At 46.9% G+C, this 21,109-nt stretch overlaps 1 protein-coding gene across 1 annotated transcript in view; it reads left to right on the forward strand.

The window, feature by feature from the left end:
- LOC140074764 (melanin-concentrating hormone receptor 1-like) overlaps positions 1-19,910 on the forward strand; it is a 30,791-nt gene extending 10,881 nt beyond the window's left edge. Inside the window, exon 3 of the mRNA XM_072119924.1 lies at positions 17,326-19,910. Coding sequence (XP_071976025.1) covers positions 17,326-18,365 — 1,040 coding nt within the window. The 3' untranslated portion in view covers positions 18,366-19,910. The remainder of the gene's footprint in view (positions 1-17,325) is intronic.
- Positions 19,911-21,109: the final 1,199 nt, after the last annotated feature.

The following is a 21,109-nucleotide window of genomic DNA, read 5'->3' on the forward strand; positions in this document are numbered from 1 at the left end:
AAGCTTATATTACCCCTCCCTACTAGATACCAAGGAAGCTTATATTACCCATCCCTACTATAGACCACCAAGGAAGCCGTTATTACCACTCCCTACTCGAGACCACCAAGGAAGCCGTCATAACCACTCCCTACTCAAGACCAGCAAGGAAGCTATTATTACCCCTCGCTACTCTAGCTAACAAAAGAAAGCTTTAATTACCCCCTTACTATCAAAATACATCAATGAAGCTTCATTTAACCCCTAATTACTCAAAAATTCCAAGATTCTATTACCCCATTCCCTCAATTACCTTTAATTACTATAGACCACCAAAAAAAGCTCCTGTTACCCCTTAATTCTCTAGACCACCAAGAAATCTTTTACTAGCACTCACTACCCCGGAGCAGTGAGGAATCTGTACTAGACCACCGATGCAGCTTCCATTTCCCCTACTACCAGCAAAGCTGAGTGTCGCAATGACGCCACTCATGGCCATAGACCAATAAGAATATTTATGTTAACCCCTTCACTAACACAGGTCAGCACGGTTGTCACCAGACGTATCCGAAACTACGGGGTTATTACTATCATCTACAAACATGGTGTGAACACAATCTTAACTTCAATTAGGGAACATCAAATTTTATCCCATTAAACTAGCATCCCCCTCAGGACTGATATGAAATGTCATTTCTAAAATTCCCTCTTTTAGTTGAAATTTCACCCCTTTATCTATAAAATAAAAAAAAACCTCCTTCGAAGCCATATGACAAAAAGCAAAGATTTGCTCGAGATGAGTCAAGTTTTTGGCTGCAGGGGGAGGGCCAAATAAAACGCCCCTATGTACAGTTCTGTAGCACCAAACATTGTGTCATATCAAAGATAAAAATCTCATCTTTTGGACTGCATCAGGACTTTTGTTCTGTGATCTACAGAACTGGAAATACAAGCAGAGAAACTTAAATTTTTTAATTTTAATTAAATTTAATTTACAACTTTGTCTTTAGCTGCCTGTGTCTCCGGTTCTGTAGACCACAGAACCACAAGCCTGATGAAATCTGATGAGATTCTTATCTTTAACATGACACCAGAATGTTTGGTGCTATAGAGCAGAAGATTGGGGCATCTGAAGCAACGTTGCCCTTGCAGTCTCTAAACTTGACTCAACTTAGGTAAAATATGACTCTTCTCTGCTCATTCTCACATGGCTTTGGAGATTGTGAAATTTCACATAAAAGAGGGAATTCTAGAAGGGACATGTCATCTCCTACCTGGGGGTTGGTAGATTAATGGGGTAAAATCTGCTGACAGGGTCCCTTTAAGTCACATTATTAATTAACCTAACTTTGAACTCGGTCCCTGAACGACCAACTTTCGAGGGGATTTCAGATGTCAACAAAAAATAGTAATTCCTGTTAATCGCCATTCCCTAGGTGTCCATGTGTGATGAGACGGCGCCGCCTGCTTACCAGCCGCTTATCTTCTATTTGTAGTGAGGATTAGGAAATCCTCCGGTGTTATTCAGGAGGAATTTTAGCTTTCCTTTATCTTGAAGAGGTCGACAAACATAACCTCATCCGAAAACAGAAAGATTCCCAAGATAACCTCCCCGCTGGGACATACTCCAAAATAACGTATTTTATATCTGACTCCACAGAGCAATTTCCAGGAACTCATCTCCACTAAGACTTATATATATATATCACTCCACAAACTACTGTGACTATATCAGAGAGAGGAAACAAGAGGGGGCAATACCAGAGCCACTGCTGTGACCTCTACACAAGCCCTACAGGGGGCAGTATTATAGTAGTTATATTCTTGTACATAGGGGACAGTAGTATAGTAGTTATATTCTTGTACATAGGGGACAGTAGTATAGTAGTTATATTCCTGTACATAGGGGGCAGTATTATAGTAGTTATATTCCTGTACATAGGGAGCAGTATTATAGTAGTTATATTCCTGTACATAGGGGCAGTATTATAGTAGTTATATTCTTGTACATAGGGGGCAGTATTATAGTAGTTATATTCTTGTACATAGGGGGCAGTATTATAGTAGTTATATTCTTGTACATAGGGGGCAGTATTATAGTAGTTATATTCTTGTACATAGGGGGCAGTATTATAGTAGTTATATTCCTGTACATAGGGGGCAGTATTATAGTAGTTATATTCTTGTACATAGGGGACAGTAGTATAGTAGTTATATTCCTGTACATAGGGGGCAGTATTATAGTAGTTATATTCTTGTACATAGGGGGCAGTATTATAGTAGTTATATTCTTGTACATAGGGGGCAGTATTATAGTAGTTATATTCTTGTACATAGGGGGCAGTATTATAGTAGTTATATTCTTGTACATAGGGGGCAGTATTATAGTAGTTATATTCCTGTACATAGGGGGCAGTATTATAGTAGTTATATTCCTGTGCATAGGGGACAGTATTATAGTAGTTATATTCTTGTACATAGGGGGCAGTATTATAGTAGTTATATTCTTGTACATAGGGGGCAGTATTACAGTAGTTATATTCTTGTACATAGGGGGCAGTATTATAGTAGTTATATTCCTGTACATAGGGGGCAGTATTATAGTAGTTATATTCTTGTACATAGGGGGCAGTATTATAGTAGTTATATACCTATACATAGGGGGCAGTATTATAGTAGTTATATTCCTGTACATAGGGAGCAGTATTATAGTAGTTATATTCCTGTACACAGGGGGCAGTATTATAGTAGTTATATTCTTGTACATAGGGGGCAGTATTATAGTAGTTATATTCCTGTACATAGGGGGGCAGTATAATAGTAGTTATATTCCTGTACATAGGAGCAGTATTATAGTAGTTATATTCTTGTACATAGGGAGCAGTATTATAGTAGTTATATTCTTGTACATAGGGAGCAGTATTATAGTAGTTATATTCCTGTACATAGGGAGCAGTATTATAGTAGTTATATTCTTGTACATAGGGGGCAGTATTATAGTAGTTATATTCCTGTACATAGGGAGCAGTATTATAGTAGTTATATTCCTGTACACAGGGGGCAGTATTATAGTAGTTATATTCTTGTACATGGGGGGCAGTATTATAGTAGTTATATTCCTGTACATAGGGGGCAGTATTATAGTAGTTATATTCTTGTACATAGGGGGCAGTATTATAGTAGTTATATTCATGTACATAGGGAGCAGTATTATAGTAGTTATATTCCTGTAAATAGGGGGCAGTATTATAGTAGTTATATTCCTGTACACAGGGGGCAGTATTATAGTAGTTATATTCCTGTACACAGGGGGCAGTATTATAGTAGTTATATTCCTGTACACAGGGGGCAGTATTATAGTAGTTATATTCCTGTACATATGGGGCAGTATTATAGTAGTTATATTCTTGTACATAGGGGGCAGTATTATAGTAGTTATATTCCTGTACATAGGGGGCAGTATTATAGTAGTTATATTCTTGTACATAGGGGGCAGTATTATAGTAGTTATATTCATGTACATAGGGAGCAGTATTATAGTAGTTATATTCCTGTACATAGGGGGCAGTATTATAGTAGTTATATTCCTGTACATAGGGGGAAGTATTATAGTAGTTATATTCCTGTACACAGGGGGCAGTATTATAGTAGTTATATTCCTGTACACAGGGGGCAGTATTATAGTAGTTATATTCCTGTACACAGGGGGCAGTATTATAGTAGTTATATTCCTGTACATAGGGGGCAGTATTATAGTAGTTATATTCTTGTACATAGGGGGCAGTATTATAGTAGTTATATTCTTGTACATAGGGGGCAGTATTATAGTAGTTATATTCCTGTACACAGGGGGCAGTATTATAGTAGTTATATTCCTGTACATAGGGGGCAGTATTATAGTAGTTATATTCCTGTACATAGGGGGCAGTATTATAGTAGTTATATTCTTGTACATAGGGGCAGTATTATAGTAGTTATATTCTTGTACATAGGGGGCAGTATTATAGTAGTTATATTCTTGTACATAGGGGGCAGTATTATAGTAGTTATATTCTTGTACATAGGGGGCAGTATTATAGTAGTTATACTCTTGTACATAGGGGCAGTATTATAGTAGTTATATTCCTGTACATAGGGGGCAGTATTATAGTAGTTATATTCTTGTACATAGGGGACAGTATTATAGTAGTTATATTCCTGTACATAGGGGGCAGTATTGTAACCCATAGATTCTAATATGCTTCTTGCAATGACAAAGTTTAAATTCATATATATGTCATCATCAAAGTAATGATGGTGCAGTGTAAAAAGTTCTCTTTAATACCAAACATTTTAGTAAAATACAGGTGCATTACTGGACATAAAATGGTTAATCCCCATATAATATTGGCCTTGGATGTTTTTGTGTTCCCTTCTGGATGTGATGTATCCCTGGTAACTGTAGATACTCTGTGATACGGGTTCAGATCTCCTGAGAGTTTATCACCTCAATATCTCATCTCACAAAATTTTATCTACAAAGACAAGTTTTCAATCTCTTGTACCATGTTGGTTTTGTTATATTAAGTTCAGGGGGGGGGGGGGGGTATTTGGCCTCATGAAGTCAAAAAGTACAAATTGAAGTAAATATCACAAACTTCTCAAATCCTCATTCATATCATCCGCTGTATCTGTGACAACCTGGTTGTTCTGTACAGGACGCGACTAAGATCTGAAATTTTAGTTCAGAATCTGATGATATTGAAGGCAATCGACCACTTTAGCAAAGTAACAGACCCCTACAGATACCTACCTGTCCTCCTCTTGATGTTGATCCCGACGTTTGACTTCACTAGTCTTGACACGCCTGGATCACCTATAAAACGGGTCGTGGTTTGGGGACGAAATGTCCACTGCTTGGAGGTGACATCACACAGGGGGTGTGCATAATTAGCAGCCCGGAGCAGGGGACGAGATGTCCGGTGCTCCGGGCTGCTAATTATGCACACCCCCTGTGTGATGTCACCTCCAAGCAGTGGACAGGTAGGTATCTGTAGGTGTTTGTTACTTTGGTAAAGTGGGAGATTTCCTGTAAATTTCCTCATTGTGAATTCCTGCTCGTCCACAAGAGTCTATAGACCATAAGACAGAAAATAATAGATTATTATCGATCTCTCCGAGGACAGGGATCAATGTGTCCCATTCTCTGGTAATTCTCTGTGTAAATGAAGATGGATTAAGGTCACATCTTCTGCCAGACACAAATATATTACACAATTATGTTTTCATTGTGTCATTACAATAGACATACAGGGAGAAAGGGTCAACTCTATTAATCAGGAATGAAAATTACACGTCAAATACATGGACATACATTACTTATCCTGTACTGATCCAGAGTTACATCCCGTATTATACCCAGAGCTGCACTCACTATTCTGCTGCTGGTGCAGTCACTGTGTACATACATGACATTACTTATCCTGTACTGATCCTGAGTTACATCCTGTATTATACCCCAGAGCTGCACTCACTATTCTGCTGCTGGTGCAGTCACTGTGTACATACATCAACATGGGGAGAGAAAAAGAACTGGACCGCACATCCACACATCACACAATGATCTAATGCCGCTAGGCTACATTATATAACGAACTCGAGGTTCTTAGTTACATTTTGATCAAATTGTATAAGCCCACCAACCACTTCACGGTGACCTCTTTATGGTGGGTCCCTACGCTATTTTGTGCAGCATCACATGGCGTCCACCCCCGCTGCAGCACAGCGCCGGCAGGGACCAAGACCCTTTTTTCCTGTTCACATGGTGCGGTGTTGCATGGCGTCCGCCGCTTCTGTGGTGCGGTGCTGGTGGGGGCCTGGGCCCGGAGCCATGGGGGCTATGCCCGCCAGTATGGGTACTGGGGGGCAACTGGGTCTTGGTCCCTGCCGGCGCTGTGCTGCAGCGGGGGTGGACGCCATGTGATGCTGCACAAAATAGCGTAGGGACCCACCATAAAGAGGTCACCGTGAAGTGGTTGGTGGGCTTATACAATTTGATCAAAATGTAACTAAGAACCTCGAGTTCGTTATATAATGTAGCCTAGCGGCATTAGATCATTGTGTGATGTGTGGATGTGCGGTCCAGTTCTTTTTCTCTCCCCATGTTGGTTGACTGTGTACATACATGACATTACTTATCCTGTACTGATCCTGAGTTACATCCTGTATTATACTCCAGAGCTGCACTCACTATTCTGCTGCTGGTGCAGTCACTGTGTACATACATGACATTACTTATCCTGTACTGATCCTGAGTTACGTCCTGTATTATATCCCAGAGCTGCACTCACTATTCTGCTGCTGGTGCAGTCACTGTGTACATACATGACATTACTTATCCTGTACTGATCCTGGGTTACGTCCTGTATCATACTCCAGAGCTGCACTCACTATTCTGCTGCTGGTGCAGTCACTGTGTACATACATGACATTACTTATCCTGTACTGATTCTGAGTTACGTCCTGTAAATCTTTTATTTTATATAAAAGTAAAAAACATAACACAAACCAAACATAATATACAATATATACAAAATATATACAATATCTTACCTGCTGGTCCAGCCCCATTCATACCTAGCAAAAATAATAACTTACAATACACCAAAATGAATAAACACCAAATACCACAACCCCCACCCAACCGATTATTACATCCTAAACCAAACCAATAACAAAACACAAGCCACACCCACAAATAAACATAAATGACCATAAATATACATAAACCCACCCCGCACTCTCTAATAACAAACCACCCCACACCCATTTATTATTATTTTTTTTTTTTTTTTTTTTTTTTTAAATATATATAATAACAAACACAGAATACACATAACACTACACTAAACTAAATCCCTCACCCGCACCCTCCCCTTCCCCCCAGACACTGGTCTAACGTCCAAAGTTTGCGTTAAGTAGTCCAGACCAGTGCCCAGGTCAGTTCATAAGTCCCACCACCATCACCCCCCTCCCAACCTAACGCTATGCCCCAAACCCCACTATATACAATATATACAATATATACAGTAATTACAACATAACATAAAGAAAACAGAATACAAATAAAGTCTAAACAACATCAATCCAAACCACATAAAGCCCAGGTTCGGCCCCTGCAAGCCCAACATCACTACATGCCCAGATACAAAACAAAAATCTACTGTGCAGCATCAGCCCAACACCAGGAGAGGAGATGACAGACTAAGGGACACTAAAGGAGAACCCCCTCCAAAGGAGAGAGGCCCTCCCCGTGCCCAGCCTCTCATACTCCAGAGAGCGCACCTTCACCAGGTCACCCAGAATGTTCCTAACCACCTCATCCACCGGGAGGATTTTACGCTGCGTCGAAACTAAGCACCGTGCGTTCCACGTGTGGTACCTGACCACTAGACTGACTAGGAATAACGTGCATCGGTCCCGGCCACCCAGGCCTCTGAGTGCTCCATAGGCCCACTCCGCATAGGAGAGACCGGCCAACCCGGGCCAATGGATGGAAGCGCCCACCCGGTTGTACACCTCTGTGTTAAAGGGGCACTGAAGCAGGAAGTGGTCCATGCTCTCCAGCAGGCCACCGCACTCCTCCCGGGGACAACCCCTTTCCTCAGAGCTCCTACACTTCAGATTGTCCCTCACACACAGCTTTCCATGGAAGCAGCGCCAAGTCAAGTCCCAAAACTTCAAGGGGATCCTGATGGAATTCAATAAACTCAAACCCACCCCCAGATCCCGACTTGGGCAATCCCTGAGGGCCAGGGGCTTCTGGAAATGGGTCAACAGAACCCTTTTGTCAAGGATTTTCCTCGACATGGTCCTGATCTCCCACATTCCCAGACCCCACCGGCGAATCACCTTCAGAACCGGGGTAGCGTAAGCCGGAAGATGCCCATGCGGTGTGCGAAGATCCTTCACTTGCCCTCCTGTCTCCCATTCCTGGAAGAAAGGCCGAAACCATCCCCTGCAGGAGTATACCCACGGAGGAGCCCTCTCTTTCCAGAGGTTTGCTACATTGATCTTAAGAAAGGTATTCACTAGGAACACCACAGGGTTGACCATACACAACCCTCCTTGTCTCCTCGTGCGGTAAGTAACCTCCCTCTTGATAAGGTTCAGCCTATTCCCCCATAACAGCTGGAAGAACAGACTGTACACCCGAGTCCAGAGGGGTTCTGGCAACATGCACACACTGCCCAGATAAATCAGTAACGGGAGCAGGTAAGTTTTGATCAGATTAACCCTTTCTCTGAGGGTCAAAGACCAACCCTTCCACTGGTCCACCTTCTGAGCGGCGATCTTAAGCCTGCCGTCCCAGTTTTGCATGGGGTAATCCCCCTGGCCGAATTCGATGCCGAGAACTTTGGCAGAGTCCTGGGGCCCTGGAAGAGTGTCCGGGAGATCAAAGCCTGGATCCCCCTCTCCCAGCCAGAGACTCTCACACTTATCCCGGTTGATCTTGGACCCAGAAACCTCTGAGTAGCGGTCAACCTCTGACATCACCCATTGCGCCTCCCCTCCCGAGGACACGAAAACGGTGACATCATCGGCATACGCTACCACCCTTAGAGTGGCTTCCGGTGCTGCCCGATCCATCCCGATTCCCACCAACGGCCCACGATCAACCCTCCTAAGGAATGGGTCAATCGCGAACACGTATAAAAGTGGGCTCAGAGGACAACCCTGGCGAACACCAGACCCGACCTCAAAAGAGCGGCCAATCCAACCGTTCACAAGCGGGAAACTCTCTGCCCCTGCGTACAAAACTTTCAGCCAATTGACAAACTCCCCAGGCAGGCCATACCTCAGAAGGACAGACCAGAGGTACTCGTGGTTAACCCGATCAAACGCTGTTGCCTGATCCAAGGACAGCAAGTACCCCTTCCAGTTACCAGCCCGGCCCTGCTCCACTGCCTCCCGGACACAAAGCACAGCACTAAATGTACTGCGGCCTGGAACAGAGCAGTGCTGGGTCCCCGAAAGGAGCCGGGGCGCAAACTGCACCAGCCGATTAAACAGCACCTTTGCCAAAACCTTTCTGTCCGTATTGAGAAGCGCTATGGGACGCCAGTTCTCAATACGAGATCGGTCCTTACCTTTTGACAGGATGATCAGGGCAGACCTCCTCATTGACTTCGGCAGAGCGCCCGAGGAAAGACACTCATTGAATACCTCAGTCAAGAGGGGAACCAAGGCGTCCTTAAAGGTCTTATAAAACTCAGATGTTAAGCCATCCGGACCTGGCGATTTCTTGAGGGCGAGCCCTTCAATCCCCCGGCTGACTTCCTCTTCACTGATCATCTCTGTCAAAACATCAAGAGAGGGGTCTACTCCTGGCTCAGGGACAGTTTCAGCCAGGAAATCCAACATCACATCCCGATCTAGATCCTTCCTGCCCAAGAGGTGCGAGTAGAAGGATCTGACGATCTCCAGAATCCCTGATCTGGACCTTTTCAGGGATCCCGTACTGTCAACCAGTCCCGTGACAACTTTACCATTCACTGACATCTTGCAGTTTCTGTAAGGGTCGGGCGAGCGGTATTTCCCGTAATCCCTCTCAAAAACCAAAGATGCGTGTCTATCGTACTGACACCTCTTCAGCAAGGATTTCACTCTGGAGATGTCCTCACGACTACCCCCAGTCGAGACGAGATGCTCGAGTTTCCTCCTCAGGCCCTGATACAGGCGGTACCTGTCCAGGCTCCTGAGGCTCGAGAGCTGGCGGAAGAATCTCGCCACCCTTTTCTTGAGCATCTCCCACCACTCTGACTTACTGCTACAAAGGCCCAGCAATGGTACCTGGCTCTGAAGAAAGTCCTCAAAGGATTGTCTGATCTCCGCTTCCTCCAGGAGAGACGAATTGAGCTTCCAGTAGCCTCTTCCCATCCGGGGGGTCTCTGTAACATTCAGAGAAAACAAAATTAAACAGTGGTCGGAGAACTCCACCTCAACAACGGACACTGCTGAAGAAATGGCTTCCTCCTTTAAATAAAACCTGTCTATTCTAGACCTGCAGCTACCCCTATAATAGGTGAACCCCGCGTGGCCTGGGGTGTGCCGGATGTGGACATCCACCAGGCGAGCCTCACTAGCTATGCTATTAAGAGCGACGCTATCATAAGTCAGCTTGTCTCTGGAACCTCCCCTATCCTGGGACCTCGTGACAGCATTGAAGTCCCCTCCAAAGACCACCTGCCGACTTGTAAAAAGGTAGGGCTTGATCCTCATAAAGAGACACTTCCTGTCCCACTTGGACTGGGGACCATAGATGTTAATTAGGCGAAGTTCTTGTCCCTTCATGAGGACATCCAGGATCAGGCACCTCCCCATTTCTAACTCAATAACTCGTCTGCATTCTACCGGTGCGGTAAAAAGGACCGCCACTCCGCTATACGGCTCGGCCGCAAGAGACCAATAGGAAGGCCCGTGTCTCCATTCCCTCTTAGCTTTAAACACGGCCGCCAAATCTGGCAGCCTGGTCTCCTGCAAAAATAAAATGTCGGCTTCAACACGGCCAAGAAAATCAAAGGCCGCAAATCTAGCCGCATCAGACTTAATGCTGGCGACATTAATGGACGCCAGCGTCAACGGAGTGGGTGCCGCCATCATGAGTGATTGAGTTAGACGGCTTTCTTTTTACCCATCTTACCACCACCCTCGGGAAATGAACACCCCCTTTTTAGACATATTGTGGTGTCCATCTCCCGCACCTCTGATGCTTCAGGGGCAGATCCAGGACCTGCCCCCTCATCCTCGTCTCCAGACTCTGGGCCAGTCTCCCCTCCTGAGGACCCTGACTCCCCAGGGAGAGACTCGGCACCCCCTGCAGGCTCCGCCACCTCTGGCCCTTCACCCTCAGCCCCTCCATCGGCAGGAGAGGCTCCATCCAGGGCCAGGAATCGATTTGAAAGTTCGACCAGCGGGGGGTCGGTTGCACCTTCCTTGGGTACCTTAGTCAGGGAGGGAGAAGATCTTACACCTCCCTTCTTTTTACCCTTTTTCTTCTTTTTGGCGCCACGCTTACGCTTTTCCTCTAGCCACGCCCTATTATCCTCGTCCATACTCTCATAATGGGAGGAGTCTGAGGACGTGGCACCTTCCTCTCTCTCGATCCTCCTGACCTCCTCATCCAGTACATCATCCCCTGGGGCCTCAGCGACAGGTGTGGTCTCCAGGACAGCGCCAGAGGTTGTCCCAGCAGCCCGAGACTCCCCCCGCTCTCTCTCCTGTTGACGCTTCTCTAGACGCCTTAGCTGGGCAGGCGTCTTTTTCCTGTCTTTCTTCCCTGGCCCCTCCATTCCTCCGCCTCTGCTAGTCCCCTCCCCAGCAGATTCAGCCTCATGGCTTTCATCCGCTGAGGCTGAGCCCGCATTAGCGAAGGAAAGAGGACAACGACTGTACGGGTGACCGAGATCACCACACAGGTTACACCTAATCTGCCCTGTACAGGATGCAGCGAGATGGCCGACACCCCCACACAACGCACACTTCTGCACGGTGCAGTTTGCGCTGAAATGTGTGGGGTCACCGCACCTGTGACACAGCTTAGGCTGCCCCCGGTAGAAGATCAGGATCCGATCCCTCCCCAGGAAGGCTGATGAAGGGATGTGGGCGACTGAGTTACCTGAACGCCTCAACTTTACCATGAAGGTCCAGGCCCCTGACCAGATACCAAACTCGTCTCGATTTTTCTCGGGTACTCCCAGTACCTCTCCATAACGATTCATCCAGGTCATGATGTCAAAGCAAGATAGTGATTCGTTACGGGTAAGAACAGTCACTTTCTTGAGTTCGCTCTGGCGGGACACTGCTTGCACAGCAAAGTCCCGCCACTCGGGCTCGTTGTATCTCAGCTCATAGTTGGACCAGAAGAGCTCAAGCCCCTCCGGCCGAACAAAGCTGACATCAAACTCAGATGTACCATAGGGATGGATCAAGGCAAAGATGTCAGCCGCCTTGAAGTCCATCTTCAGCAGCAGCTCAACTACCCGTGCCCGAGGGGGACACACATCACTGCCATGCCACCGAAGACGGACCACATTCCTACGGTTAGCACCCGGCCCGGTTGTCGGGAGCGACCATGGTGTCTCCCTGCCTCTTTGCTCTCGGAAGGCAGACAGGCCGTGCCTCTCTATCCAAAACGACAAATCAACCTCCTGCCCCGCTACATTGATCGTCCTTTCTCCCTTCTGTAAGGCCTGCAGGAGGCGCCGTTGCAAAAAGCCGTCCCCAGAGCCCAGAGACGAGGATGATGGACCCCTACTTCCCCCAGCAGCGACACTGGCATAGCTCTTAACGGGGGCCGCCACTGGGGGAGCAACCGGACCAACCCCTGCACCCATCACATTAACACTACCCACCTGCATGTTACACTCAGCCGCGCCACTCACACCCCCAGTCACTCCATCACCCACCCCCAAAGCTGGAAAAGATTCTCCACCATTCACACCCCCAGTCACTCCATCACTCACCCCCATAACTGGTAACGGTTCTCCACCACTCACACCATTCACATTATCCACCACAACATTACTGACTCCACTCACACTGGCTGGACCAGCAACAACATCAGGGGACATGACCACCTCCGCATCTTCAGGCACAAGGGACGGGGATCCCCCCGCAGAGCATCGCCCAGAGGGGACCACAACTCTTGTCACACCTGTGCCCTCCGCATCATCGGTAGCAGATGTTATTTTACTTCTCCTAGGGCTTGGTAACATTCGCCGCTGTTCTTTAGCCGGTGTGAGGCGCCGCTGATCTCCAATTTCCGTAGAATTCACATTATCCCCAACACCAACACAGAATAACACTTTTTGTCTGGGAGGTCCGGAGCCCTCAGCCTCAGCGACCCCTCCACACTGCCGCCGCCCCATAACCAAGTGATCAGCGGCAACAGCATGAAGAGGCGCCGAGGCACCGGAAGCTGCCACCAGTGCCGGGCTATCCCCCCCTCCCAGCGGGGGACGCACCGCAGCACTGGATTTTGATGTTATCGCCACTGCCGAGCCGCCCTGACTGTCCGGCCTTGCGGCCGATGCCTCCTCTGCTCCCCCACTGTTACCACAAACAGAGACGGAGCCCATCGCCACATCAGATGTCACACCTGTAATCTCCCTGCACCTTTGCACCGGGTCCACTGCAGAACTCGGGGGGGTTTGGGTAGCAGGGCTTGCACAGTGAGCTGACCCTGCGCTTTGCCCGGGGGGGTTTACAGGGAGGGGGGTAAAGATGAAACGTACCTCTTCTTGCTGCTTTGGCCTGGTCTTCTTACTCTTCCTCCGGCTGCTCCCCCCAGTGGCTTCCTCTGGGAGTTCGTCACCAAAAGAAAAGTTCTCCATGCGCACTGGGGACTCAAGCAGCCGGATCTCCGCCATGAGCGCCCCTCCCTGGCTGCCGGTGTCACTGTCCTCCCCCGAGCGAGGTGTTACTGCTGGCTGTCCTGCAGGGGGCGCACTGCACGAGGCCTGCTGATCTTCCTGCAGGCCGCCAGGTGGGAACTGCTGCTCGTTATCATCATCATCATCCTCCTCCTCCACCTGGCTTGCAGGCTGCAACCCCTTCAGCCTTTGCTCTCTGGTATCAGCCATTTCTGAAAATCTCTCATCATTTAAAAGTTTTTCTTTAAATGGACCGCTGTTATTACAAATAAAGTTCTTTCTCTTCATCAGCTTATCAATGTCAGCTTTAAGTTTGTTAATTTCACAATAAATTTCTGTTTTCCGTTTTTTTTGCGCTGTGTTCGCCCTGGCGCGGGCACATCGCAGCTCCTCCCGGAGCCTCCTGATGGTCTTAGTCGCCTCTTCATACTCACAGAGGTGGCTCTGGACCCGGGAGGCATAGGTGGACAAAGACTCCCGGGGCCCCTGCACCGCCCAGCCTCCCCCCGCATGGTCAGCCTTACCTCTGTGAGCACTCCGCTTCATGGCTCCAGCCCCGGAAGGACCGCTCTCACCCGCACCCACATCCAGGTTCTTAGGGTGTTGCTTCACATTAGACTCAGGGGGGGTGGGAGTCACACTGCTGCGACTCCTGGTGGACCGTCTCACCCCTGAGTCCTCCATCGCGCTGGCCGGTTGCTGTCCTCTCCTGCCTCCCGCCGGCCTAGACCGGGAAGCAGGAGCCTGGGAGTCGGCTCCCTCGCTCATCCCCAGGAACCCAACTCCCTCCCTGGGAGAGGAGAGAGCAGGCCCTGGGTAGGTAGATGGATCCTCCAGGAGCTCAGGAGCACAAGCACAGAGCAGCTTCACACACAGCCACACCCTCCTCTAACGAGGTAACCGAGGTAACCGCCTCCAGAGCTGCACTCACTATTCTGCTGCTGGTGCAGTCACTGTGTACATACATGACATCAAAGCTCCCAACCGTCCCGATTTTGACGGGACTTTCCCGTTTTTTTTTACCTCTGCCCCGCGTCACGGGCAGCAATGAGATTGTCACGGATTCTCCCCCCAGGTCCCGCTGTGTCCCGGCGCTGTGTCCGCATAGTAAATAGTTTGAAAGCCTGAACTCACAGTACAGAATGGCTTCTACAGACATCGGGCAGGGAATCCTTTTCAGAGAAGTGTCGGGCTTAGCGGAGAGCAGGGACCACGTTATCAGGTCTGATCAGTATCTGTCCATATATGGTCTCCAGGGCTTCCCCAGACACAAGCTCTTTATATAATTAAATTAAATAAAGTTTTGCCCAGGCTGAGATTCGAACCTGGGACCCTCTGCACCATAGACAGGAGCTTAACTAACTGAGCTATAAGCCCAGTGATACAGAGCTGAGGATTTCTGGTAACTAAGAAGTGTTATCTGCCAGTGTTACACTGTGACACAGACTAATGCACTGATATATAGAGAGGGATCTTCTCAGAGGTTATTATTGAGACTATTATTATTATTATAAATTTTATTTTTATTATTATGGAGATGATTATTAATAATGGTAAAAATAATAATAATAATCTCCATAATTATAATAATAATAGTCTCAATAATTACAATAATCTCTGAGAAGATCCCTCTCTATATACCAAGGCAGTAAATCTGTGTCACAGTGTAACAGTAGTCATAGTTCTTAGTTACCAAAATTCTACACCTTGTTAATTGCTGAGATTATAGCTCAGTGGGTTGGGGCACTGTGTCATTATTGTACATGGACACTGCAGGTTCTGGGTTCTAATCTCAATGAGGATAATATTTTTTTTTTTTTATTGAGATCATTTTTATTATTATAATATGGTTAACATTTGGGGCGTGGCCAGGGAGTGATTGGGGGTGTGGCTTAGGGGGATCGCCGCGGCACGCCGCCATTTTGTCCCTCTTTCCCTTTCACAAATGTTGGGAGGTATGATGACATTACTTATCCTAAGTTACATCAGTGTAACCAGACTCATGTACATCAGACTGTAGCATAACCCTGTACTAATGTCTGCAGGTCCTATGTTCTGTTGTGTACAGCAGGGCACAGATGTCGCTGTCTCTCTGTGACGTGTGACCTTATTATAGTAGTCATTGTATACAGGCTCCTGGTAGACTCCGAGCCGGTGTCTATTCACATGTCTGTGTGTAATATCATTAAGGAGGTAATTAGAGGACATAACAGGGAATATTATCTGTCTCCCTGCAGTGTGAGAAGTGATGGGAGAGAAGGAGATACAGCAGTAATTATGGGTGGGAGTTGAGTGGGGTCACTGGTATCTAACTGGCTTCCTGGTTCAAAAGCTAATAAGGAGTTTAATATCCCTGTACTGTGACATCACTGTGTGTATTATGCCCTGTACTGTGACATCACTGTGTGTATTGTATTATTCCTGTACTGTGACATCACTGTGTGTATTATCCCTGTACTGTGACATCACTGTGTGTATTATGCCCTGTACTGTGACATCACTGTGTGTATTATCCCTGTACTGTGACGTCGCTCTGTGTATTATCCCTGTACTGTGACGTCGCTCTGTGTATTATCCCTGTACTGTGACGTCTCTGTGTGTATTATCCCTGTACTGTGACATCGCTGTGTGTATTCTCCCTGTACTGTGACGTCTGTGTGTATTATCCCTGTACTGTGACGTCTCTGTGCGTATTATCCCTGTACTGTGACATCACTGTGTGTATTATCCCTGTACTGTGACATCACTGTGCGTATTATCCCTGTACTGTGACATCACTGTGCGTATTATCCCTGTACTGTGACATCACTGTGCGTATTATCCCTGTACTGTGACATCACTGTGCGTATTATCCCTGTACTGTGACATCACTGTGTATTATCTCTGTACTGTGACATCACTGTGCGTATTATCTCTGTACTGTGACATCACTGTGTGTATTATCTCTGTATCTCTGTACTGTGACATCACTGTGTATTATCCCTGTACTGTGACGTCGCTCTGTGTATTATCCCTGTACTGTGACGTCGCTCTGTGTATTATCCCTGTACTGTGACGTCGCTCTGTGTATTATCCCTGTACTGTGACGTCGCTCTGTGTATTATCCCTGTACTGTGACGTCGCTCTGTGTATTATCCCTGTACTGTGACGTCGCTCTGTGTATTATCCCTGTACTGTGACGTCTCTGTGTGTATTATCCCTGTACTGTGACGTCTGTGTGTATTATCCCTGTACTGTGACGTCTCTGTGCGTATTATCCCTGTACTGTGACATCACTGTGCGTATTATCCCTGTACTGTGACATCACTGTGTGTATTATCTCTGTACTGTGACATCACTGTGTATTATCCCTGTACTGTGACATCACTGTGTGTATTATCTCTGTACTGTGACATCACTGTGTATTATCCCTGTACTGTGACATCACTGTGTGTATTATCCCTGTACTGTGACATCGCTGTGTGTATTATCCCTGTACTGTGACATCGCTCTGTGTATTATCCCTGTACTGTGACATCACCGTTTGTATTATTCCTGTACTGTGACATCACTGTGTGTATTATCCCTGTACTGTGACATCGCTGTGTGTATTATCCCTGTACTGTGACATCACTGTGTGTATTATCCCTGTACTGTGACATCACTGTGTGTATTATCCCTGTACTGTGACATCACTGTGTGTAGTATTCCCTGTACTGTGACATCACTGTGTGTAGTATTCCCTGTACAGTGACATCACTGTGTGTAGTATTCCCTGTACTGTGACATCACCGTGTGTATTATTCCTGTACTGTGACATCACTGTGTGTATTATCTTTGTATTGTGACATCATACTGTAGCCACACCCACATCCTGCGATTCAGCTCTGTAAACCCTGTAACGTTTAGTTATGAGGCTGATTCTGATTTGCCGTCTCTCTCTCTCTCTCTGCAGTGTTCAGTAGAAGACAGGACCATGACAGCATTGTCCTTCCTGTGATTTTTGGAATCATATGTCTGGTGGGCACCATCGGTAACTGCATTGTCATCTACACCCTGACCAAGAAACCGAAGGGAAACCACAACATAGCGGACATCTTCATCGTGAGCCTCTCGGTGACCGACCTCCTCTTCTTACTGGGAATGCCTTTTCTGATCCACCAGTTATTGGGCAATGGTGTCTGGCACTTTGGGGCCACCATGTGCACCATCATCACCGCTTTGGATGCCAACAGCCAGTTTGCCAGCACCTACATCCTCACGGCCATGTCTGTGGACCGGTACCTCGCCACTGTCCACCCCATCCGCTCTTCTTACGTGAGGACAACCTGTGCGGCAGCCATGGTCATCCTCCTGTTGTGTCTCTGCTCTCTGATCACCATCATCCCGGTCTTCATGTACACTCAACTCATCGAGCTCCCGGACGGCAACGCTGGTTGTGGCATCATCCTGCCCAACCTGTCCATAGATATTTATTGGTACACGCTCTACCAGTTCTTCTTGGCCTTCGTCATCCCTCTACTCGTCATCTGTGTGGTCTACGTCAAGATCCAGAAGCACATCTCGTGTGTGGTGGTCCCTCTACCCCAAAGGAACTTCAGAGCCAGGTCCAAGAAGATCACGAGAACATCGGTGACTATCTGCTCCGCCTTCTTCATATGTTGGGCTCCATATTACATCCTCCAGCTGGTGCACCTCAAGGTTGAACATCCCACCACCATATTCCTCTACGCCTACAATGTGGCCATCAGTCTTGGCTACGCCAACAGTTGTATAAACCCCTTCATCTACATTGTCCTAAGTGATACCTTCAAGAGGCATCTGATCAAGGCGGTGTGTCCGGGGCAGCAGCAGAGGAGGGGTGAGCGGCACGCCACCAGCGAGGTCAGCCCCTCCGTCAGGATATGCTCCGTTCCAACTCAAGAGACCTCCTTAAGCATGATGTACTCCAACAACATAGACAACTACATCTCGCTGTCGGTTTCCGTCCCGTGAATGTACTAAGCTGCTCGGAGACAACACACCCCACCCCACCAGTTTTCGAGGACTACAACTCCAATGAGGGGAACATGTTATATCCTGGTTCTCCAGAGCCAAAATCATGCTGCTACTGTTGACTTCTGCTGTATCCTGTCCCCGATGAGGTCAGCAACTAAGATGGGGTCTGATGTTTGTGGGGCCAAATCAGGGCCAGCTCCAGTTTCCTGCAAATTTGGGATGCCAGCTGCTATGGGAAGAATACACCAATACTTTAGTCTTGGGGTTACAAGGTCACATGACCTACACAATGGCTGAATTGATCCCACTTTATGGGATGAACATACCCCTTTATGTGCCCTAAGGGAGTCAGATGGATGGATACGACCAATCAACTATCCACAGGATAGACCCTTCGTAGATTATTGTTGAGAAGATCGGCACTAGGCACCTCTTTAATCAGCTCTAATACAATATGGACATTTGTTTATGTTGTTAGTAGCAGCAGGACTGTTAAGAATTGATTTATTGCCTAGGATCACACAGCTGTGCTCTCTACAGCCAGTGTTATGCATGGTACCTGGAGAGATGTGTAATCAGACCTTTGTGTATGTTGTTAGTAGCAGCAGGACTGTGAAAATGGATTTATATTCCAGGATTGTAGCTTCTGCAAGTGCACTGGGGTCATGTCCTCACACTGCTGTGCAATGAACTTTCTGCACTGTGCTGCTCTATAGTCCCCCCTTGCTCTTAGTGTATTACTGTAGTAATCAACCAGGAGACAGGGCAAAGAGGAAGGGTTGTGTGGGCGGTTACACAATCCTGAACTGTACAGCCTGGGCAATAAGTAACATTGTCTACTGTCTATAGAGAGCCCAGAGCACAGCAGTGTGAGGACATGCCCTCAGTACAATCCTGGCATATAAATCCAAATATCACAGTGCTGCTGCTAAAACAACATACAGAAAGCTATGATTACACATCTCTCCAGGGACAATACCAAAAACTGGCTGCAGAGGGCACAGAGCACAGCAGTGTGAGGACACACCCCCAGTGCTACAATCCTAGAATATACATCCATATATCACAGTCCTGCTGCTACTAACAGCACAAACAAAGGTCTGATTACACATTTCTCCAGGGACAATACATCACACTGTCTGCAGTCAATATGTATACAGTAGATGTGTCCAAATGTTGGTTCCCCTCTCCCTGGGACAGAATCCGTGCTTGTCCTCTCTGCAGAGCAGGTTACACAATGTACATGTTACCCCCTGCGGTCTATGAATGTAGGCGGAGCGCCATTTATATATTGTGTCAATATGAAGGACCTTATTTTGCAATTATATTGCAGTTCTTACAGGACCTGTGACATCCGCACACGGGCACCGCAGGTGTCGCACGGTAACGCCGCCATCTCTGTATTATTCTCTATGCCACATTATAACATAGCGTAACAATGGACGGGTGAAGCGTGGGCGGCAGGCAGGACTGTGCGCCTTTTGTCTTACGGGGTGATGATTGATCGATCCGCTTCTCATTTTATATGGAAATAAAAGAAATATGATGAATTGGACGACGCGAGAAATCGTATTTGATATCCATTCTGTGATCTACATAGCCAGAATAATGGTTTGGGGGGGGGGGGCGCATCACAACGCCCCGCTCGCCTTTAGTAATGGGTTCCTGGGGTCACGTCAGTCCATGACAAGCACCAAGGCCACTGCCATCCCAGTCTTTCACAGTCTCAGTCATTTGTGGAATTCTATTCATGAACCAGGAGGCTCAGGATGAGCAAAGCAGTAATTTCTAATAAGATGAGATCATTTACATTTCATTCCTTTTGTTATCCAGCAAAGAAAGGGTTACAACTTGTTTATGTCGATGGTAAAGGTAATTATAGCCCTGAAGAGGCGACGTGGCATAAAGTGGCACCCGTCTGTGTAATTACCCTCCCCTTACATGCATGTATTCTTGGTTTTGTGATACACAAAAGCCTCTAGACAACGGGAAGAGACGGTCAAGCTGATTCACCAATATCTGATGCATCTCTACAGGATACAAGTGTATAACGAGAGGGACGTACACATGAAAATCACATATACTAAGTGCCAGGTGCAAGTACAAAGCACTAAGAGAATCAAGTTGCTTAAAGGGGACCTTCCTCTATCTTTACCAACAACAATTCTTTGCCTCCTTTAATAGAGGACACTCCACTGATTTCAGCGCAGTTAGAATTATTTCTCTAGCCCCCACTATCCACGAGAAATCACTACCTATAATTTTGCACCCCCCAATGCGCTAACTTGGGTGACTACTCTCAGGTGGGCGGAGCCAGACTTTCTGCCCCCGCTAAGTAGTTGATTGCTCGGGAACGGAGTGTGCTAGAGAAAAAATTCCAACTGCGCCGGAATCAGTGGATTGGGATCTATAAAAGGGTCATGTAAAGAGCAGATCCAGGAGACACAGCAAAGTATTAGAGGGTTGATCAAACTCTTGATAACAGAATTCTACATAACGAAACTTTGTAACACAACCAGAGGAGTGAGATTTATGCTGCTCACAGAAGGGGCGTCTAGACTCCCAGCTCCTGGGACATGGATGCCATTTAAGAAGCCCTTGGTGCCCTGGCGTCCTGATCGTCTATACCTACAGCTATACGAGGTAAGTTAATAAAGTTGTATTGTTGAGAGTTCTACTTTTCTCTCTGCCAGATCTATCCATCTTTGTCATGGCATCGTGCCACCCTCCCGGCTCTGGGT

The sequence above is a fragment of the Engystomops pustulosus genome, chromosome 8, assembly GCF_040894005.1.
Source record: "Engystomops pustulosus chromosome 8, aEngPut4.maternal, whole genome shotgun sequence".
Taxonomy (NCBI): domain Eukaryota; kingdom Metazoa; phylum Chordata; class Amphibia; order Anura; family Leptodactylidae; genus Engystomops; species Engystomops pustulosus.